Source organism: Patiria miniata, unplaced genomic scaffold (genome assembly GCF_015706575.1).
Source record: "Patiria miniata isolate m_02_andy unplaced genomic scaffold, ASM1570657v1 HiC_scaffold_17, whole genome shotgun sequence".
NCBI classification, from domain to species: domain Eukaryota; kingdom Metazoa; phylum Echinodermata; class Asteroidea; order Valvatida; family Asterinidae; genus Patiria; species Patiria miniata.
In genome coordinates, this window is record NW_024037055.1 from 9382270 (window position 1) to 9400928 (window position 18659).

An 18659-nucleotide genomic window follows, 5' to 3' on the forward strand; every position below is an offset into this window, starting at 1 on the left:
ATATAATTAGTTCATTATCAGTGGTCATTTCATAAAACAGGGCCTTGGCCTTGAGGGTTAAGCCTTGGCCTTGGCCTCGAGGCTTGAGGGTCAAAGCCTTGGCCTTGAGGGTCGAAGCCTTGGCCTTGGCCTTGAGGGTCAAAGCCTTTGCTCCAACACTGTCACACAGTTTATTTTCCAAGTCTGTTTACAATTTAAATTCGTTTTAAATAAAAACAATTCAAAGGTTCCCAAGATGATGAAATTGGCAGTCCACATTTTTGTGCACAAGTAATGGGCTCTGTGTTGTTTTAAAGCAGAGTTTCTCAAAAAAATCTAGTTTTGGATCTGAACTCTTCTTGTATTCAAATGAATGGTCCATCAGCTAGCCTATATCGGATTGTAAACTGTGCATAGATTTGCTACTATATTGGTGTTTTTTTTTCCAATCTAATTACCTCACAGCTTTTCTGTTTACTTCTTTGAAGAAAAAAAATCGTCAGAGTAATGAGTCGAATTTTTTTCATTTATTTTAACACTTATTTTATACAAAATTCCCTAGAACGAAACATTAAATGGTCCATGAATTGTTTTTCGGAAGAAAATGTATTGTAAAACTTTCTACTCCTCTGAAAATGTATGAAAACTATTTGACATCCATTTTTGGTTAATTTTATTGAAAACAGCACTTCTTTAGACATTTTTTTTTTTTAAAGTCCATGCTTTTCTGGACAACTGGGGGCGCTGTTCATGTGATGTCATTTCAGTGAGACACTTTTCAATTTAGGCGTTTTCTGTTCAAATAATGAACCCAAAATTTGCTCATTGAAATCGTTGGTGAGGAAATTTGGCTCACTGGCCTACTGACATGTACTGACACAATATTGAATCACCAAAGATCAAACATTTACGACAGTAAAATATCTAAAAATCTGGCAACTTTTGTGCTGAAATAACGGTAACAGGTTAATGCTTAAAACGAAATCACACGTTTGCTCATGAATATGGAAATTCACATTAGCATAAGAACCCCAAATGCACCAAAACACCCTGGAACATGGCAAACTAAATTGAAAAAAAGTGTTAAATTAATCGAACGATGCTCATTAATACAGTGCATTTAATAATGGTTTGTCATTCATGCATGTACATTTACGAAATCCTTGTACATGTTGTGGTTCACTTGTGAAATTCTGGAATTTGTTAAAAGGGGTTTCATAGTAAAGTAACAGTGCCATAAGGGTTTATTAACAAAGAAGTTCGAATTAAGTTCGGTGAAACTCCTTGGGGTCAGGTAGGTCGGGGAAACATTTTATATTGCGTGGGGCCTTCCACGTACACTACAGAAGCAGATGGCTTCCAACACCGTCCCTGCCCTGTTTGCACTCATTTCTTGTTCTTGAATTTGTTTTGCACTTTTCAAAATAATGAACCAAAAAGGAATAGCCAAATAGTTTTCATACATTTAAGGGGAAAAGAAAGTTGCACAGTTATGTTCCCAAGAAAAAATCATGTCATGTATCCTTTATGGGTTCACGAGTCACAAACAGAAACAAGAAACTACCGCTCTTGGGCAAATACATTACTTTCTGGGTTTAGGAGTCACCTATTTTAATATTCATTTGAACGTAATATAATTATTGAAACATTTATAAATAATTTTTAATCAGTTGGTCAGTCAGTAACTTAATTCATTTAACCATTTGCCCTGACCAACTGATTCACTTTCGATATGGTAATAACCAATGATCTGTTTAACATGAATAGTTTTAACTTTTCACCTTTTATTAATATAATGTACTTGTAGTACCGTACTCTTTCAATTAGCCATACATGAAAGTATGTTATTTGGAAATACTTCTGTCCATCTCTCTCTTAAAATTGAATGTTTATTTATTCAAGACCCGTTGAACAGTTTACCAACAAGTATCTCATTACTCTTGCAGTTTTCAGGGGGCAATTCCGCCTAAAATTAATTGGAACCTTCATAAATCGACTTTCATGTTGTACATACAAAATTAACCGGCGGAGGAAAATGAACGCTTGTTTGTGCCGTGCTCGACTTCTCAGTAGGGCAGTCGATACAAAAGTGAAGCACATGTTGCACCCGCCCCTTGAGCTCAGACGTTTATTGTTATAGACGCAGTGGACTGCAAAACCCATCATAAAGACCCGTTTGCCTCTGGCGTATTTTACAAAAGACTGTTACGCAATCTCCCAGTCATCTCAGTTAAACCCTTGCAGCCGGGAGAGTACAATCGTAAGACCAAGGAATTTATGCAGATAATTTATCTTCTTTAAGATATATGACGGTGTTCCCTAGGTGATTAATACTAGGTTTAGATTAATCTTTTCTTTAATAATGACAGCACTGCGCAAAGTTCGTTTTAACTTGTCTTTATGTCTTCAACTTGTCTTCAATTTTCACCTGTTTAGGTGTTATTCTTGTAAATGTTATTGTTTTTTTTGTATCATTCTTGTAATTCATTCAATTGAATCCAAATAAAGGTGTTTTGTAAATTTTATGTATCCAGGTCCCATCTTCAGTTCGAACCTGGATACAACCTCCCCCGTTAGGGGTGGAGCCACGCCCTGCGGTAACCCCACCCAATTTGACAAACCCGACCGTGGCCGCCAACTCGTTTTTCTACATCAAGGATCCCAAGCCTTCTTACAACACATGCGACGTGCTGGAACTCTACATTGAAGTTCGCGACGGACAGAACTTGACGAAAAAGATGGGTGGTGATCTGCTGTGGCCCGTTATTCGGACGGATGGATTTCATGCGAGCGCACCGTACGATGAGCTGATTGACCACGGGAACGGGAGCTACAGCGCTCGGTTGACGCTCTCATGGGCCGGGGTGGTCGAGCCCCGCGTACCGTTCATTCACAGCGCCGAGTACGTGGCAGCTTTACAGGGAGTCATTCAACGACAGCCCGTGCGCTTCGGCTATGTTTCTAAGTTCATTGCCAACGGCACGTCGGAGTACACACCATGTCACATGGTCAAAGAGATGCCGTTTATTGCCACTAAACCAGAAGCGAGTTTTTCCTACCTGTCACCAACCGAAGTCTGTGACTATTCCGATGTCAAAGCAGGGACCAATTGGTACTGCCTGAAGCCCAAGACCCTGCCCTGCTCAGCCATTTCTCTCCACAGGGGTGACTGGAAGGCGTCAGATGAATTTTTTAACCAAAGCATGACCGAAGAGGAAAAGATAGCGTGGAAAGCGTATGTTTAAAATGTATACTTCCGAATTCCCTTATCTTAAAACCTATGGCCACTAAAAGAATACTGAAAAGGATCACGAATGAAATTTTCTTAGGAACGTTATTTGGTGCAACTTTTTACTCATCTCAAAATAATGTATGCAAACTATTTAACATCCCTTTTTGGTTGATCTTATTGAAAAGTGCACTTCCTTACACTTGTAACATTTTTAAAGTTTTTCCTGACAAATGAGGGCGTTGTTGCTGTGACGTCATTTAAGGAAGACACTGGTTCAGAACCCAAGCAATTACACATTGAATACTTTAGCGAGAGAAAACTTTGCTCATAGGCCTACTGTCATGTACTGAACCAAAAACATTCTCCCCACCCCAAGGAAAAAGAATGTATGACAGCAAAACATCTAAAAATTCTGGCAAATGTTGGCGCTGAAATAGTTGCAACAATGAGGTTCCTGCCTGATATGACATCAAACTTTTGCTCATGAATATGTAAATTTGTATAAGCATTAAACCAAACATGACTTTAAAATGTCACCAACATGACATAAAAATGGCAAAATAAAAAATTAAAATATGGGACACAAAACTTCATTTACAAGGACTGCATTAAAAAAAATAATAAGCAGGGTGACCCCCAAAATATGCAACCTTGAAACATTTGCCCTTTTTCAGAAACGTGCTCTGTGAATTGTTTATGTTTTTCTGGATATCAGATTAAAGATGACAGTTCATTCTTTCAAATACTGAAGAAAAAAATCATGCCAATTATGTAGCACAACTCCTCTTTGGTCCATTCCAATGGCATTACCACAGTTAAGAGATTTACACTGTACCTATTTGTGCACGAAACGCATCAAGCGCATTGTGACCTAATCCTTACAAACAACCAAGGGCGGATCCAGGGGGGGGGGGCCAAAAGGGGCCATGCCCCCCCCCCCAAAAAAAAAAAAATACGAAACCAATTTTTTTTTTTTTTTTTTGTGACATCGCAATAAAGGCAGGCAATGAGTACACCACCATCTTTTCCTCAAAAAAAAAATTGGTTAAAGTGGTCAGAAATTGCCTCAGATCGCACCACAGAGCATCTAGAATCCAATTTTTTTTCGGGGCCCTTAAGCGGGCCCCGAACCCCACGCCGTAATTTTTTTGACCCGCTTTTTTTTTGGGGGGGGACCAAATTTTTTTTTGGCCCCCCAAAAAATTGTGTTCTGGATCCGCCCTTGCAAGCAACACGGCACATTATGTCAAGAGTACAAAGAAATTTGATGAAAATACCTTTTATTTTTCAGCTGAACGGGTATCTTATCTTTTTAAGTCGTATACGAAACCTTTTCAGCATCATAAATATGTCGAAATATTAAAGAAATTGCACAAATGAAAGCTGTTTGTAGCACCATAAAAGGATGAACAATCTTTTCTTCGGTTACATTTTATTAGCAACCCATTGCGCTGTTTACATGAGTGTTTTAGTATTTGAAAGAAAAACTCTCAGCTTTAATCTGATCATTATCGAAAACATAAAAATGCATGGATCACGTTTTTGAAAAGGGCAAATGGTTCAGGGTTGCTTCGGAGGGTCCCCCCCCCCCCTCCTAATCAACCCTGAAACATTTGCTTTTTTCAAAAACGTTGACTCTGTACATGAACCCTTTAAAAAATGAACGTTCCTAATGTTAAGGGTGCTTACGCAGCTGGCGCACCAGTCTGGGCACGGGACTGCTAGTTCTAATTTTAGGCGTGAAATCAATATTATGCAACTATTCAGAGTGATTTATTTAATTTCAAATTTTCTTTCCTGAAGGGAAATTTATTTTAAAAAAAAATGACCTCGTCTTACTTTAATTTAACTTTAAAGGGAATATACAACACTACCAAATTATCACGAAACACCTTACTAGACTGTTGGTGAATGACAGTCTAAAGCATCCTGTAAAATCGTGGCACCTGTTGTGCTGTCATTTTCAAGAAAAGTGGTATTTTTGACACAGTCGACACTTGTTCCACAAAGCTTCATTTGCAAGGACTGCATAAAAAAAAATTAGCAGGGTGACCCCCAAAAAATGCAAACTTGAAACATTTGCCCTTTTTCAGAAACGTGCTCTGTGAATTGTTTTTGTTTTTGGATATCAGATTAAAGATGAGAGTTCTTTCTTTCAAATACTGAGAAAAAAATCATGAAAACAGCACATTGGGTTGCTGAGAAAATGCCATTGATGTAGCACAACTCCTCTTTGGTCCATTCCAATGGCATTACCACAGTTAAGAGATTTACACTGTACCTATTTGTGCACGAAACGCATCAAGCGCATTGTGACCTAATCCTTACAAACAACACGGCATATTATGTCAAGAGTACAAATTAATGTGATGAAAATACCTTTTATTTTCCAGCTGAACGGCTATCTTATCTTTTTAAGTCGTATACGAAACCTTTTCAGCATCATAAATATGTCGAAATATTAAAGAAATTGCACAAATGAAAGCTGTTTGTAGCACCATGCAAGGATGAAAAATCTTTTCTTCAGTTACATTTTATTAGCAACCCAATGCGCTGTTAACATGAGTGTTTTAGTATTTGAAAGAAAAAACTCTCAGCTTTAATCTGATCATTATCGAAAACATAAAAATGCATGGATCACGTTTTTAAAAAAGGCAAATGGTTCAGGGTTGCTTGAGAGGGTCCCCCACCCTCCTAAGCAACCCTGAAACATTAGCCTTTTTCAAAAACGTTTACTCTGTACATGAACCCTTTAAAAAATGAACGTTCCTAATGTTAAGGGTGCTTATGCAGCTGGCGCACCAGTCTGGGCACGGGCCTGCTAGTTCTAATTTTAGGCGTGAAATCAATATTATGCAACTATTCAGAGTGATTTATTTAATTTCAAATTTTCTTTCCTGAAGGGAAATTTATTTTAAAAAAAAATGACCTCGTCTTACTTTAATTTAACTTTAAAGGGAATATACAACACTACCAAATTATCACGAAACACCTTACTAGACTGTTAGTGAATGACAGTCTAAAGCATCCTGTAGAATCATGGCACCTGGTGTGCTGTCATTTTCAAGAAAAGTGGTATTTTTGACACAGTCGAGACTTGTGTCACAAAGCTTCATTAACAAGGACTGCATTAAAAAAAATTAGCAGGGTGACCCCCAAAAAATGCAACCTTGAAACATTTGCCCTTTTTCAGAAACGTGCTCTGTGAATTGTTTATGTTTTTGGATATCAGATTAAAGATGAGAGTTCTTTCTTTCAAATAATTTTTATAAATCATGAACACAGCACATTGGGTTGCTGAGAAAATGCCATTGATGTAGCACAACTCCTCTTTGGTCCATTCCAATGGCATTACCACAGTTAAGAGATTTACACTGTACCTATTTGTGCACGAAACGCATCAAGCGCATTGTGACCTAATCCTTACAAACAACACGGCACATTATGTCAAGAGTACAAAGGATTTTGATGAAAATACCTTTTATTTTCCAGCTGAACGGCTATCTTATCTTTTTAAGTCGTATACGAAACCTTTTCAGCATCATAAATATGTCGAAATATTAAAGAAATTGCACAAATGAAAGCTGTTTGTAGCACCATGAAAGGATGAAAAATCTTTTCTTCAGTTACATTTTATTAACAACCCAATGCGCTGTTTACATGAGTGTTTTAGTATTTGAAAGAAAAAACTCTCAGATATAATCTGATCATTATCGAAAACATAAAAAATGCATGGATCACGTTTTTAAAAAAGGCAAATGTTTCAGGGTTGCTTGGGAGGGTCTCCCCCCCCCTCCTATTCAACCCATGAAACATGTTCCTTTTTCAAAAACGTTGACTCTGTACATGAACCCTTTAAAAAATGAACGTTCCTAATGCTAAGGGTGCTTACGCAGCTGGCGCACCAGCCTGGGCACGGGCCTGCTAGTTCTAATTTAAGGCGTGAAATCAATATTATGCAACTATTCAGAGTGATTTATTTAATTTCAAATTTTCTTTCCTGAAGGGAAATTTATTTTAAAAAAAATGACCTCGTCTTACTTTAATTTTATTTTTAAAGGGAATATACAACACTACCAAATTATCACGAAACACCTTACTAGACTGTTGGTGAATGACAGTCTAAAGCATCCTGTAAAATCGTGGCACCTGTTGTGCTGTCATTTTCAAGAAAAGTGGTATTTTTGACACAGTCGACACTTGTTCCACAAAGCTTCATTAACAAGGACTGCATTAAAAAAAATTAGCAGGGTGACCCCCAAAAATGCAACCTTGAAACATTTGCCCTTTTTCAGAAACGTGCTCTGTGAATTGTTTATGTTTTTGGATATCAGATTAAAGATGAGAGTTCTTTCTTTCAAATAATTAAAAAAAATCATGAAAACAGCACCTTGGGTTGCTGAGAAAATGCCATTGATGTAGCACAACTCCTCTTTGGTCCATTCCAATGGCATTACCACAGTTAAGAGATTTACACTGTACCTATTTGTGCACGAAACGCATGAAGCGCATTGTGACCTAATCCTTACAAACAACACGGCACATTATGTCAAGAGTACAAAGGAATTTGATGAAAATACCTTTTGTTTTCCAGCTGAACGGGTATCTTATCTTTTTAAGTCGTATACGAAACCTTTTCAGCATCATAAATATGTCGAAATATTAAAGAAATTGCACAAATGAAAGCTGTTTGTAGCACCATGCAAGGATGAAAAATCTTTTCTTCAGTTACATTTTATTAACAACCCAATGCGCTGTTTACATGAGTGTTTTAGTATTTGAAAGAAAAAACTCTCAGCTTTAATCTGATCATTATCAAAAACATAAAAATGCATGGATCACGTTTTTGAAAAAGGCAAATGTTTCAGGGTTGCTTGGGAGGGGGGGGGGTTAACCCTATACATAGACCCTTTAAAAAAATGAACGTTTCTAATGTTAAGGGTGCTTACGCAGCTGGCGCACCAGCCTGGGCAAGGGCCTGCTAGCTCTAATTTTAGGCGTGAAATCAATATTATGCAACTATTCAGAGTGATTTATTTAATTTCAAATTTTCTTTCCTGAAGGGAAATTTATTTTTAAAAAAATGACCTCGTCTTACTTTAATTTAACTATAAAGGGAATATACAACACTACCAAATTATCACGAAACACCTTACTAGACTGTTAGTGAATGACAGTCTAAAGCATCCTGTAAAATCATGGCACCTGGTGTGCTGTCATTTTCAAGAAAAGTGGTATTTTGGAAACCATTTTCCAACGCTGGTCGGTCGACCAGCCTTGGAAAAAACTGGCATTATTCAATTACTGCTCCCAATTTATCATATGTAGTTAGTTCGCACTTTCTTTGCAATCGATTACGTACCTTTGAACGGGTAGCGATTTTGTTTCCATACCACATGCTCGCTATTATAATTATATAGAATTATGCTGGAGGGCCATATATATGCAATATTATAATGTTTAAAACTACCACATCGATCGAGTCACTGCTGTAGTTTCATGGATACTACATTGGATTACAAATCTGATGGTGTAAGTTCGATTCCCATTGGATGCTTTTTTCTAAATTTCTTCTTCTTTACTTCTTTTTCTCTCTCTAAAAGGTTTGTTAGTCATTTGGAACATTTTTATTTTACCAATATGTGGTTTGGAGGATTTTTTTTTTCAAGGGAAAATAAAGTCCGAGAACCTGACTTGCAACTCAACGTACTTCGAAATACGCATAACGAATGTATGTGTACGGACAAAAATATCGCCGGCCACAAGCCAGCTAGACTGGTTCCATGACTTTACAGTTCCCCGACGTCTATAAATTGCTCCGTTTCAAGTTAAGTGGGTCAGGGAACCAGACTACAAGAAAATGATATTTTTTCTTAATTTTCCAGCATCTACGAACCCGAAACGTCAAACAAGTCAGTAACAATATTTGCTATAAAATACTAGACCCCAAACCCATCAATTTTTGAAAATTCTGAAAAGGTTGTACATGTGTATATTCCCTTTAATTTAAGTGGGCATTAACAGTCATGTACGAAACTCATTGTCTTCACAGAGGCATCAAAGACTTTGCATACCTGTCGAATGCCGGCCCTGTTTCGGTTTCGGTGGTCCAAGGTATGTTTGCCTGAACTTTGTTAACTTTATTAACATAGGTGCGAATCCCCGAGGTGTGCGACTGTGTGTCTTTGCTTGTAGACCGGGAGCTAGGTGAAGTTTAATTAACAATTGCCCTAGGTCGGATGGGGGTCAGGGGACCAATGTCAAATGTCCTGAATTTCGAGTTTATTTGACGTGTCGGGCACAAGTGCCGTTTTTTTGGATTAAGTGTTGTGATTGACCCCATGATGCCAAAAATGCTACTTAAGAATGGAAAAAAAATCGGACAAAGTTACTTAAGAATGATTTAAATATTGCATTTATATATATATATATTATATATATTTCATGTACTGTTTACTGTGTACACGTATATGGAGCTGCTTATGCCCCTTATTTTTGCCAAAACCGTGCCCAAATTTGTGATAAGAGCATGAAATTCGGCGTACAGAGCCCAAACGGTCTGAGAAACATTTTAAGAGGTGAACCCACCTTCAATCTTGCTAATTTGGGGGCGGAGCTTGATTTAAAAAGGGGGATGAAAGCAAAAAATTCAGAAGACCTGTCTTAAACATTTATTTTCCTTGCTTTTCAATTACTTGAAATAAACTTGGACATGACATGACATGAACATTATAGCATTTTACTGACGTCATATTTTCTGTGCAATTTGTGGGCATGGCCTAAATGTGTAAAGGGGTAACGTATACGAGTGGTTTGATCCAATTGTGACAAAAAGCGTGCATTTTCGTGGCAAAACTATGAAAATTGGCAGGCCTGGTTGAACTTAATAATTATGGGCTGAACATATATTTACAAGAGGGATCCACTTTGCAATTTACCCACTGTGGGGGCGGAGCTTTTTTTTTTAAATGGGAGCAAAACATTCTAGCAATTATCCAATTAAAACCTGTTTTTGACCAAAAGTCAAAAATGAGTCTTTTAAACTGGATTTTGTTGCTAACGCTCGTAAACACGACACGTGGGGATATTTTCTAAAACCACCTTCAACGTTTTCTCGCTTCAAAATTATACAAGTTCAGGCGAAAAACTTTCATAAAGTATTGGTTACCAGGAGGTCCCAAACTTAATTTGGGCATTGAATTTGTCGTTTATCGATATAAAAGTACTCTTTTAACTGAATGCAAATTTTCCAACGTGCATTTAAGGATGCTCTTTGAATCTTGATAGTTGTTTATGTGCGTGCATATACAGGGTGAATCAGAAAAGTGGAACCCAAACCCCATAAAATATATTTCATATTTAAACAAAATATGTATCACAAAAATAATAATAACTGGAAAGCCAATTTCGTCAGCTACTTTTAGATGAAAAAAAATACTGAAGTTGCTAATTATATATGAAATCTTTAAATCAATCTTAAATACCTTTGTCCGACTTTTTTTTCCCATTCTTAGGTAGCATTTTTTTGTATCATGGGGTCAATCACAACGCTTTAATCCGAAAACGGCACTTGTGCTAGGCATGTTAATTTAAACTCGAAATTTTGGACAGTTTGACATTGGTCCCCTGACCCCAATCCGACCTAGGACAACTTAAGAATGGCCATTTCAGAACTACCCGTTGATGGTTAATGGCCTGTAACAAACCTTTTGTTCTCAAATTGTTAATTAAACTTTATCTAGCTCCTGGTCAATAGTTAGTTTGTTTGTTTTCATCTCTGAATTTAGATTTGTACTATTAATTTGTGTGGCACCAAGTTCTACTCCCTCAAACAAAAATCTTCAGCTTTTTTTCTGAATTATGGCTCTGAGATTGTTTTTTTGGCAAGTTAAGTATGAAACCATTAAACGCTTTGCTGCAAATAAAAATTAATTCCTATGGACAGATCGAAAAAAAGGTTTTCCCAGGTATTTTTACACGTATATCACACAAATATCCCAGAAAGATACTTCAATTTCGTCTTTTGTTTTTGTGATCCGTGGACAGACGGCGGTTGTGTTTAAAATTTAGTGTATTGATTGATTCTTGGACTTAAAAAAAGCTTACGAAAAGGCTTTCAAATCCTAGATTTTGAAGGTGCTACACGCAGAAATTCACTAAAACAATAGTCCCGACATTTGAGTTTCGCTTTTTTTGACTCACCCTGTAGTTGACCCAAGGTTTTATCCAGTTTCTTGATCTATTTTTGAACGTATTCTCTCACCCTTTGTTATAATGCATTTAATTACTTCTCACGATGGTAAGTTGAGTTGATGACATGCGAGTATGGCGCTTCAACCCGAGAGTGTCAACAACAGCGATGTGCATGTAGTCGAAATGTTCTCCTTCGAAGGCATCTATGTGATACAATCACTATCCGCGCGTGATACCTTATTGTATCAGCCTCAATGAAGTAGAACATGGTCAGCCATTTTTTCATCTACCGAGAATGAGAAAAAGTGAAAGAAATAGTATCAACCTTCATAATTATGCTAGGAATTGCTAAACTACGTACTGTCTAAAACGCGCCAAAACAAATAACAAAAAACGAATTTGCTTTTTCAATACAACACAAATCGCAACATGAGACGAATTCTCGAGATAAGGTCGAATCTGAATGCTCCAATTTTGAATTGTACTACACCTTAACTGAGATCCAGTGGTGGTAAGTTGAAATTGAAATCGGGAATTGAGCTCGACGATGTTGGGGAACAAAATTAAAAGGATAATGCGTGGCTTAAGTTTTAAAAAAAATGACTGGGAAAACATATATTTATTCTCCACTTTTCAATTATTTTAATTCAGCTCCAGAAAACGCCGCCAGCAGTTGTCTGATGTTACCTGAATGCAAACCAGGACTTCCTCCGAAACCACCATCGCTAGCTGCTGGATTTTACTACAAAGACTCGTGGAAGTCCAACGTATGCCGTGAGAGGTCGTTCGAGCTGCCGGAGATTTTGGAATGTCTACGGAACAAGAGGCTTTATTTTTACGGCGACTCCACGCTGAGGCAATGGATGCTGTTTCTGGCTCGCAGTCTGGGAAAAACCATGAAGCTACAACGGGCACGCAGAAAGTCAGCGAAGATCATCGGCCCGCTGTACGCCATCGACAAGGTGCACAACATCACGCTCACGTTCCGACATCACGACTTTCCCATCCGTAACAATTGGCTCAACTTTCACGACGTGAAGTTCACGGTGAACGAGCTAGACGCGCTGCCAGGCGGACCTAACACGGTTGTCTTGTTCACGTTTTGGGCGCACTTCACTACGAATAGCGTGGACTACTTCGCGAACAGGATGGGACACATCCAAGCGGCTGTTAAGAGGCTACAACAGCGAGGCCGCAGCCCTACTCCTGTCTTCTTCAAGTCAGCGAATACTAGAGCCGATGGGTCAAAGGGGCTTGCCTTGGCCGATTCATTTATACTTATATTAGATGAGATTATGCGAACAATATTTAGTGATATGCCAAATGTGACTATCATAGACGCCTGGGGCATGACATTGAGTCATAGGACAGGATACAGACTGCATCCTGTAGATTTGGTTCTACGAGAAGAAATTAAGATGTTCCTGAACTTTCTGTGCCAACAACCAAGCCAGCCAGCCAAACAGACAGCCAGCCATTCAACCAGCAAACAATCCAACCAGCCAGCAAACCAACCAACCAAACAACCAACCAGAAATCCGGCCAGCAAACAAACCACCCAGCTAGCAAACAAAGAACCAAACAGTCAGACAATAAGCCAGCCGTTCAGCCAGCAAACCAGCCACCCAACCAGTCAGCAAGCCATACAGCCAGCCAGACAGTCGTCAACCAGCCAACAAGCCGGCCATCCAGCAAACCAGTCAATCAACCAACCCGCAAAACAGCCGGCCAGCCAGCCATCGATCCACCTTACCAACCAACCAGCCAGACAGCCGTCCAGCCAGGCACCCAGCAAGTCAACCAGCCAGTCAGCCAGTAAAACAACCAGCCATTCAGCCAACCAGCCTACCAGCCAGCCAGCCAACAAGCCAACCTTTCAGCGCGTCAGTCGGTCAACCAGCCAGCCGCCAAAAAGCCAGTCCGGCTTGCCAGCCTCTCAACCCGTCCAACGTGGCGGCCTGTCGGCCAACAAGCCAAGCAGTCGGCCACCCATCCAGCCGGAGCCGCGGCGAGCCAGCCTAGCAACCAGCCAGCCAAACAGCTAGCCAACTAGCCAGCAACTGGCCGGCCATCCAGCCAGCCAGCCAGCCAAGCAGCGCATGAAACTGGTAGATACTCTCGATTTTATTAGGATTAAAACTCAGTGTGGCATTGTGTGACATTGTTTCTTTATTTTTCGTAGAATAAAAGCGCTTATTTAACTATTAAATTATGCAGTTAACCATTTATTGTTGCTCCCTGCTAAACTCCCGATCTTAGTCGTTTACCGTCTGCAGTGTCGTTATTTATTTTGATTTTGGTTTAAGTAAGAACAAGAACTCCCTTGACGTGAAGCCAGAGGACACCTTTTGAATGTTGACGCCTTCATGCAGGCTTTTTAATGTACCTTGTTTATTTTGGTTATCATCGTTTACTTGTTTGTTCATTGCTTGAACTTTTGACACCCTTGACGTAGTACGTGTACCGTGAATTCGAGGCCTGTGTATATTGATACAATGTGCACAGTAATAAGGCCAATGTTCGCTCATATTCCCGCCCTGCAAACAGGGCGCTGGGACACGCTGCACTGATGAGCTTCATATAATCTTGTGAAGGAAGTGGCCATATGGGGATGGCATTCTAGGTAACTTATCATGACCGATGTATAAAGCACCCGGCTGCAGCTGTTTAAGACCGCAGTTTGCCAGTGTGCGCAAATGCTATCCGGACATTCTATACCGGATGTGATTTCTGGTTCATTGCGGACCATGTGGACACATTTTGAGCGTCGCTTTATATGCAATTTAATTCAAAACAGAGCCTGAGCAAGTGACGAAAATTTAAAATGATTTTTAAAACAGATTCCTACATTATAACACTTTCCAACGAAAAAAAAAAGCATTTATGAATGGGAATAAAAGAGTGATGACTCGTTCTTCACGGCCGTTTCAAACCTTGCAGGGTCGTGGCCGTGATGACTTGTAGGTCACAAGTCACGCGAAATCTATCCAATCAGAGCGTAAATTCATCAGCGTGCCCCAGCGTCCTGTTTGCGGGGCTGGGTGTACGAGCGAACGGCCCAGGATGAAAGAGAGCAAGTCACAGCCTTTGTTTGTAGGGCAAGAGTACAACACTGATAAACAGAACATTTATATCTTGACAGATTCCGATTGGGTTGAAACTTATGTGACACTCGGAAAGTGAGGTCGAATAAAAGTAAGAGGAGAAGGACTTCTGCAATTTTCTTTGTGATTTGATTCTGTGTATCGAAAGAGATGAGATAAGTGAACTCGTCTCTGACGAAGTGGATTGTGAATTAACATAGCATTTAAATTATTCAACATCAATACAAGAGAACATACAGGGACAATGACCTCAACAATCACGTCAATAACTATAAAATGGCGGACAACATCTTTGACATTTGTCTCCAAGAAATAAAATTCAATATATAAAGGAAATGCTTTAAATCTCTCTCAATCACCTTATCAAAGCTTGCATATGTCCTAAAGGAAATAAAATAATTAACTCGAAGAATCACGTTTGCAAGGAAATAAGATATTTGAAGCAAAATCCATTTCACGCCACCACCACATTATAGGGGGCGTTCTTAAGGATATAGATGTATACCAACATGTATACTCGCGCTTGCATCCACATTTCAGTGCTATTGAATACATTTGGGTTGTTGGGATGTTCGAACTGAAATACCTCAAAATCCGCATTTTATTTTTATCATCACGAAAAAGTGGGGGTGGGGCGGCTATTCAATACCCCTTTTTCCCTGGTCTGAAAGTGGTTCGGGATATCCTCCCGGGATTAACGCCCATGCGCAGGAGCTTAACGTTGCGTCAGTTTGGAATTCGAATTCGCCATTAAACAAGTAGTTTGTGAAATGTAAGCGAAGGAATTTGAAACCGGTTTATGTAATTACTTGTTCGTCCTTGTTCTTCGTTTCTTTGTTCCAATTTGAAAATGCATAAAACTAACTGTTTCCCAGAAGATTTGGCTACAAAGCAGCAGCCACAAATTGACCATATTGATCGTTGTTTGCATGAAAAGAAAGCACGTTTCAGAAACGAAGCGTTGTTAAGATAAAACGAATTGAGGAAAGTGTTAGAGATATAAGAAAAACCAGATCGCAATTTTAAATCTAGAAGATAAAAGAGTAAAAGGTAACAATTTAAAAAAAAAAAAATGCGAACACGATTAAAGAAGAGGGCAAAGGATCTCCTAGTTTAAATGTTGCCTAATACGCTTATTCTTTATATGTCGATTTTCGTGTCATGATGTTTAATTTTCTCACATCACTACTTTAAAGTTTTACTTGGTTAGATTAAAAACAAATAACATTTCGCTTCAAATTGGTCATTATCAAGATGAATTTGAATGCTATTTTTGCGAAACTGGCCGAGAAAACCTATACTATAGGAGATAACCAAAGTATTTTGACCTGTTACGGAAGAAATGAGAACATGTATAATTTAACTTGTCTCTAACGAAGTGGATTGTAAATAAGTCGTCACCGCTGGTGGCGACGGACTAAATCAGTTCGGCGGATGGATAGTGGTGAAAACAAGAGGAGATAAATTAGTTCGTTCTTTATGAATAAGACAATCAAAAAAAATAATGGGCGCGGTTATTCTTTTTTACTACATCTCATGAATATTCATGATCAAATTGGAGCGCGTAATTGGCCGATTCCGCCGCGCGTCCGGGAAGTAAAAATGATAGGCCGCCCAGGTGACGTCATCCCGGTGAGTATCCAGCTTAGTTTATTTTCTGATTGCACCAAAAAATCCCTCTGGAACCCGCCTCGTAGAACATGTAGTCTGTGGCATGAAATCTTTACGGAACCAGTCAGTCGAGGTAGTCCTTGTAACAATTGCCATAAAGACACATTAAAAAGTGTTGGCACCAGACTATTTCATTGAATAATGAAGAACTTGAATATTTTTATTTACTGAATAAAGATTCAATTTCTACGAAGGCCGTTATCGACAAGACAAGGCAGTGAGACCACTTAAACAGGCGCGTTTGTTATCTAGCCCCCCCCCCCCAATAAATTCCGTAAAAAAATGCATTAGCAAAAAGAAGGATTGTGATGTAGGCCTACATGCGAACGGTCTCCCCCTAAAGAAATAGTCGTGACAAGGTGCATTTGTAGTTAATATAGTGTGAATGATTTTGGGATTTTATGGGCTTTCCCATTGAAAATATGGCGTCAGCCCCCCCCCCCCCTTCCCCTCCCCCCCCCCTTCCCCTCCCCCCCCCCTCCCCCACCTATCGATTTTCCGAGGGTAACTGTCTGGAGAAAATAACCGGTCTACATTTCAGCACGTTTTCCTGAAAACAATTCTGGATCCATCCTGCTAGCCCTCCCCTCCCCCAAAAAAAACCCACAAAAAAAAAAATATCGGTTCTACAACCGCGCCTGCATTTAAAAAGACAGTGAGGCTACTGAATATTTATTAGGTGTAGTAAAACAAATACGGCATAGTTTATTTTTGGAAAGTAGTGGGAATTACTGGTCCTTCGGTGTAGGTCAGCTTGACTACCTCCCTCCGCTTCGCCTCGGGAGGTAGTCAAGCTGACCTACACCTCGGGACCAGTAATTCCCACTACTTCCCCTCAAACCATGATGTTTTTGTATACTACCCGTGACACGTAGCATATAGGTAGACTGGGATGTGTTATAGGTACAAATTGAGGTGAAAGACATTCAGGAACTGCGCGCGTGCGTTCTACGTATAAACAATTAAATTACGTTTTAAATCATTCCGTCCTTTTTCCTTGAGTTGAGCGTTTATATATCGATCCAAGTGCGGGAAAGGAAAACCCTTCAGGTAGAAAATAGTTATTTAGGGTATAATACGTTTGGTTTAATAATGCTTTCCTCCATATTGTCTTGTTTATTTATTACATAATCTATTGTCTTGTTTGCAGATTTCAGTTTAACCCCTTACGCATTTTGATTCTTGAGAGAAATCAAATGTTGCCCCATGTTAATGAACAGAGCAAGGTTTACCTCTTACACTTTTTTTTAATTTTCCATAAAAATCACACCTTGCCCATTTTGGATGTAAAAGAGCAAACTTGATATCTCTTCAGTGGCGTCACCGGATTTTCAGTCTGGGGGGGGGGGGGGGGGGCACAGGGGGCGCATCAGCATTTGATGGGGGGGGGGGCACTTAGGTGGATACGGATCGCCGTCCTGGGGGAGGGGTCTAAGGGGAGGGGGTGCCCCCCTCGCCTTTGGAAAATTTTCACATACGGAGGATGGGCTAGATGCAAAATGGTGCCACATTTGATGGTAAATTCGATCTGAAGATATCTCCAGAAATTGCTATTTTTGAGGTAATGATTTTAACAACGCGCAGAATTTTGCAGAGGATAGGGGGCACCAGCATTTGATGGGGGGCACTTAGGTGGATACGGATCGCCGTCCTGGGGGAGGGGTCTAAGGAGAGGGGTACCCCCCTCCCCTTTGGAAAATTTTCGCATACGGAGGATGGGCTAGATGCAAAATGGTGCAACATATGATGCTAAATTCGATCTGAAGATATCTCCAGAAATTGCTATTTTTGAGGTAATGATTTTAACAACGCGCAGAATTTTGCAGAGGATAGGGGGGCACCAGCATTTGATGGGGGGGGGGGGCACTCGGGGGGCACTAGGTTTTCCAGGGGGGGGGGCACGTGCCCCTTGGCGACGCCACTGTATCTCTTGACATTCAACAGGCTTTTTATTTACAAATATAATACATTTGGTATTTCACGAGTTATTGGTCTAAACAACGAGTGGTTTGTTGCATTGAACGTTGAACGTTCACGGTTAAAACACTACTTCGTATTGTTTTGTTTTCAACGAGTTCTCATGAAATTATACTGTCGATCGTGATATATAATAAACAATTACTCCACGAAATATTGAGTCAATGAATTTAATATTTCTTGAGATATTGCCCGAACAACAAGTGTCTTCTTTTTACTCAATTAGTAAGGCATCCGTGTTGACGCTGCGCCCTCCATTCAAAAAAAGTAGCATTAAACCGGTTGGTAAATTTTTGTCTCCCAGCGAGAAAAGAAAGAGAGAAATAAGTTGTTTTGGAAAAAGTATTTTAACAAAGGAACGTCTTTGGAATTTCTTCGGTTATTGCACAAAAAGGAGCGCGCAATTTTTTTGCCATAACCGTTACTTTCATTCAGATTCTATTTTTTACGTTTAAAACACTAAATTGTTTATAAAATCTCCTTTTCTTTCTTGTTCCGATGTA

The 18659-nt window shown here is 39.4% G+C and overlaps 1 protein-coding gene across 1 annotated transcript; it reads left to right on the forward strand.

Moving 5' to 3' along the window:
- Positions 1–2472: 2472 nt before the first annotated feature.
- On the forward strand, positions 2473–14008 carry LOC119723762 (NXPE family member 3-like). The gene is made up of 3 exons (XM_038194614.1): positions 2473–3214; positions 9264–9325; positions 12056–14008. Exons 1-3 carry the CDS (start codon positions 2718–2720, stop codon positions 13447–13449), a joined length of 1953 nt encoding a protein of 650 aa, XP_038050542.1. The 5' UTR covers positions 2473–2717; the 3' UTR covers positions 13450–14008.
- The last annotated feature ends 4651 nt before the right edge of the window (positions 14009–18659 follow it).

What these genes read in the sequence shown, in the direction of transcription:
- LOC119723762 (XM_038194614.1), top strand. Translation starts at nt 2,718, where the DNA reads ATGGGTGGTGATCTGCTGTGGCCCGTTATTCGGACGGATGGATTTCAT. An exon ending in GAAAAGATAGCGTGGAAAGC is followed by an intron (nt 3,215 to 9,263) that starts GTATGTTTAAAA and finishes TTGTCTTCACAG; the next exon opens with AGGCATCAAAGACTTTGCAT. An exon ending in TTCGGTTTCGGTGGTCCAAG is followed by an intron (nt 9,326 to 12,055) that starts GTATGTTTGCCT and finishes ATTTTAATTCAG; the next exon opens with CTCCAGAAAACGCCGCCAGC.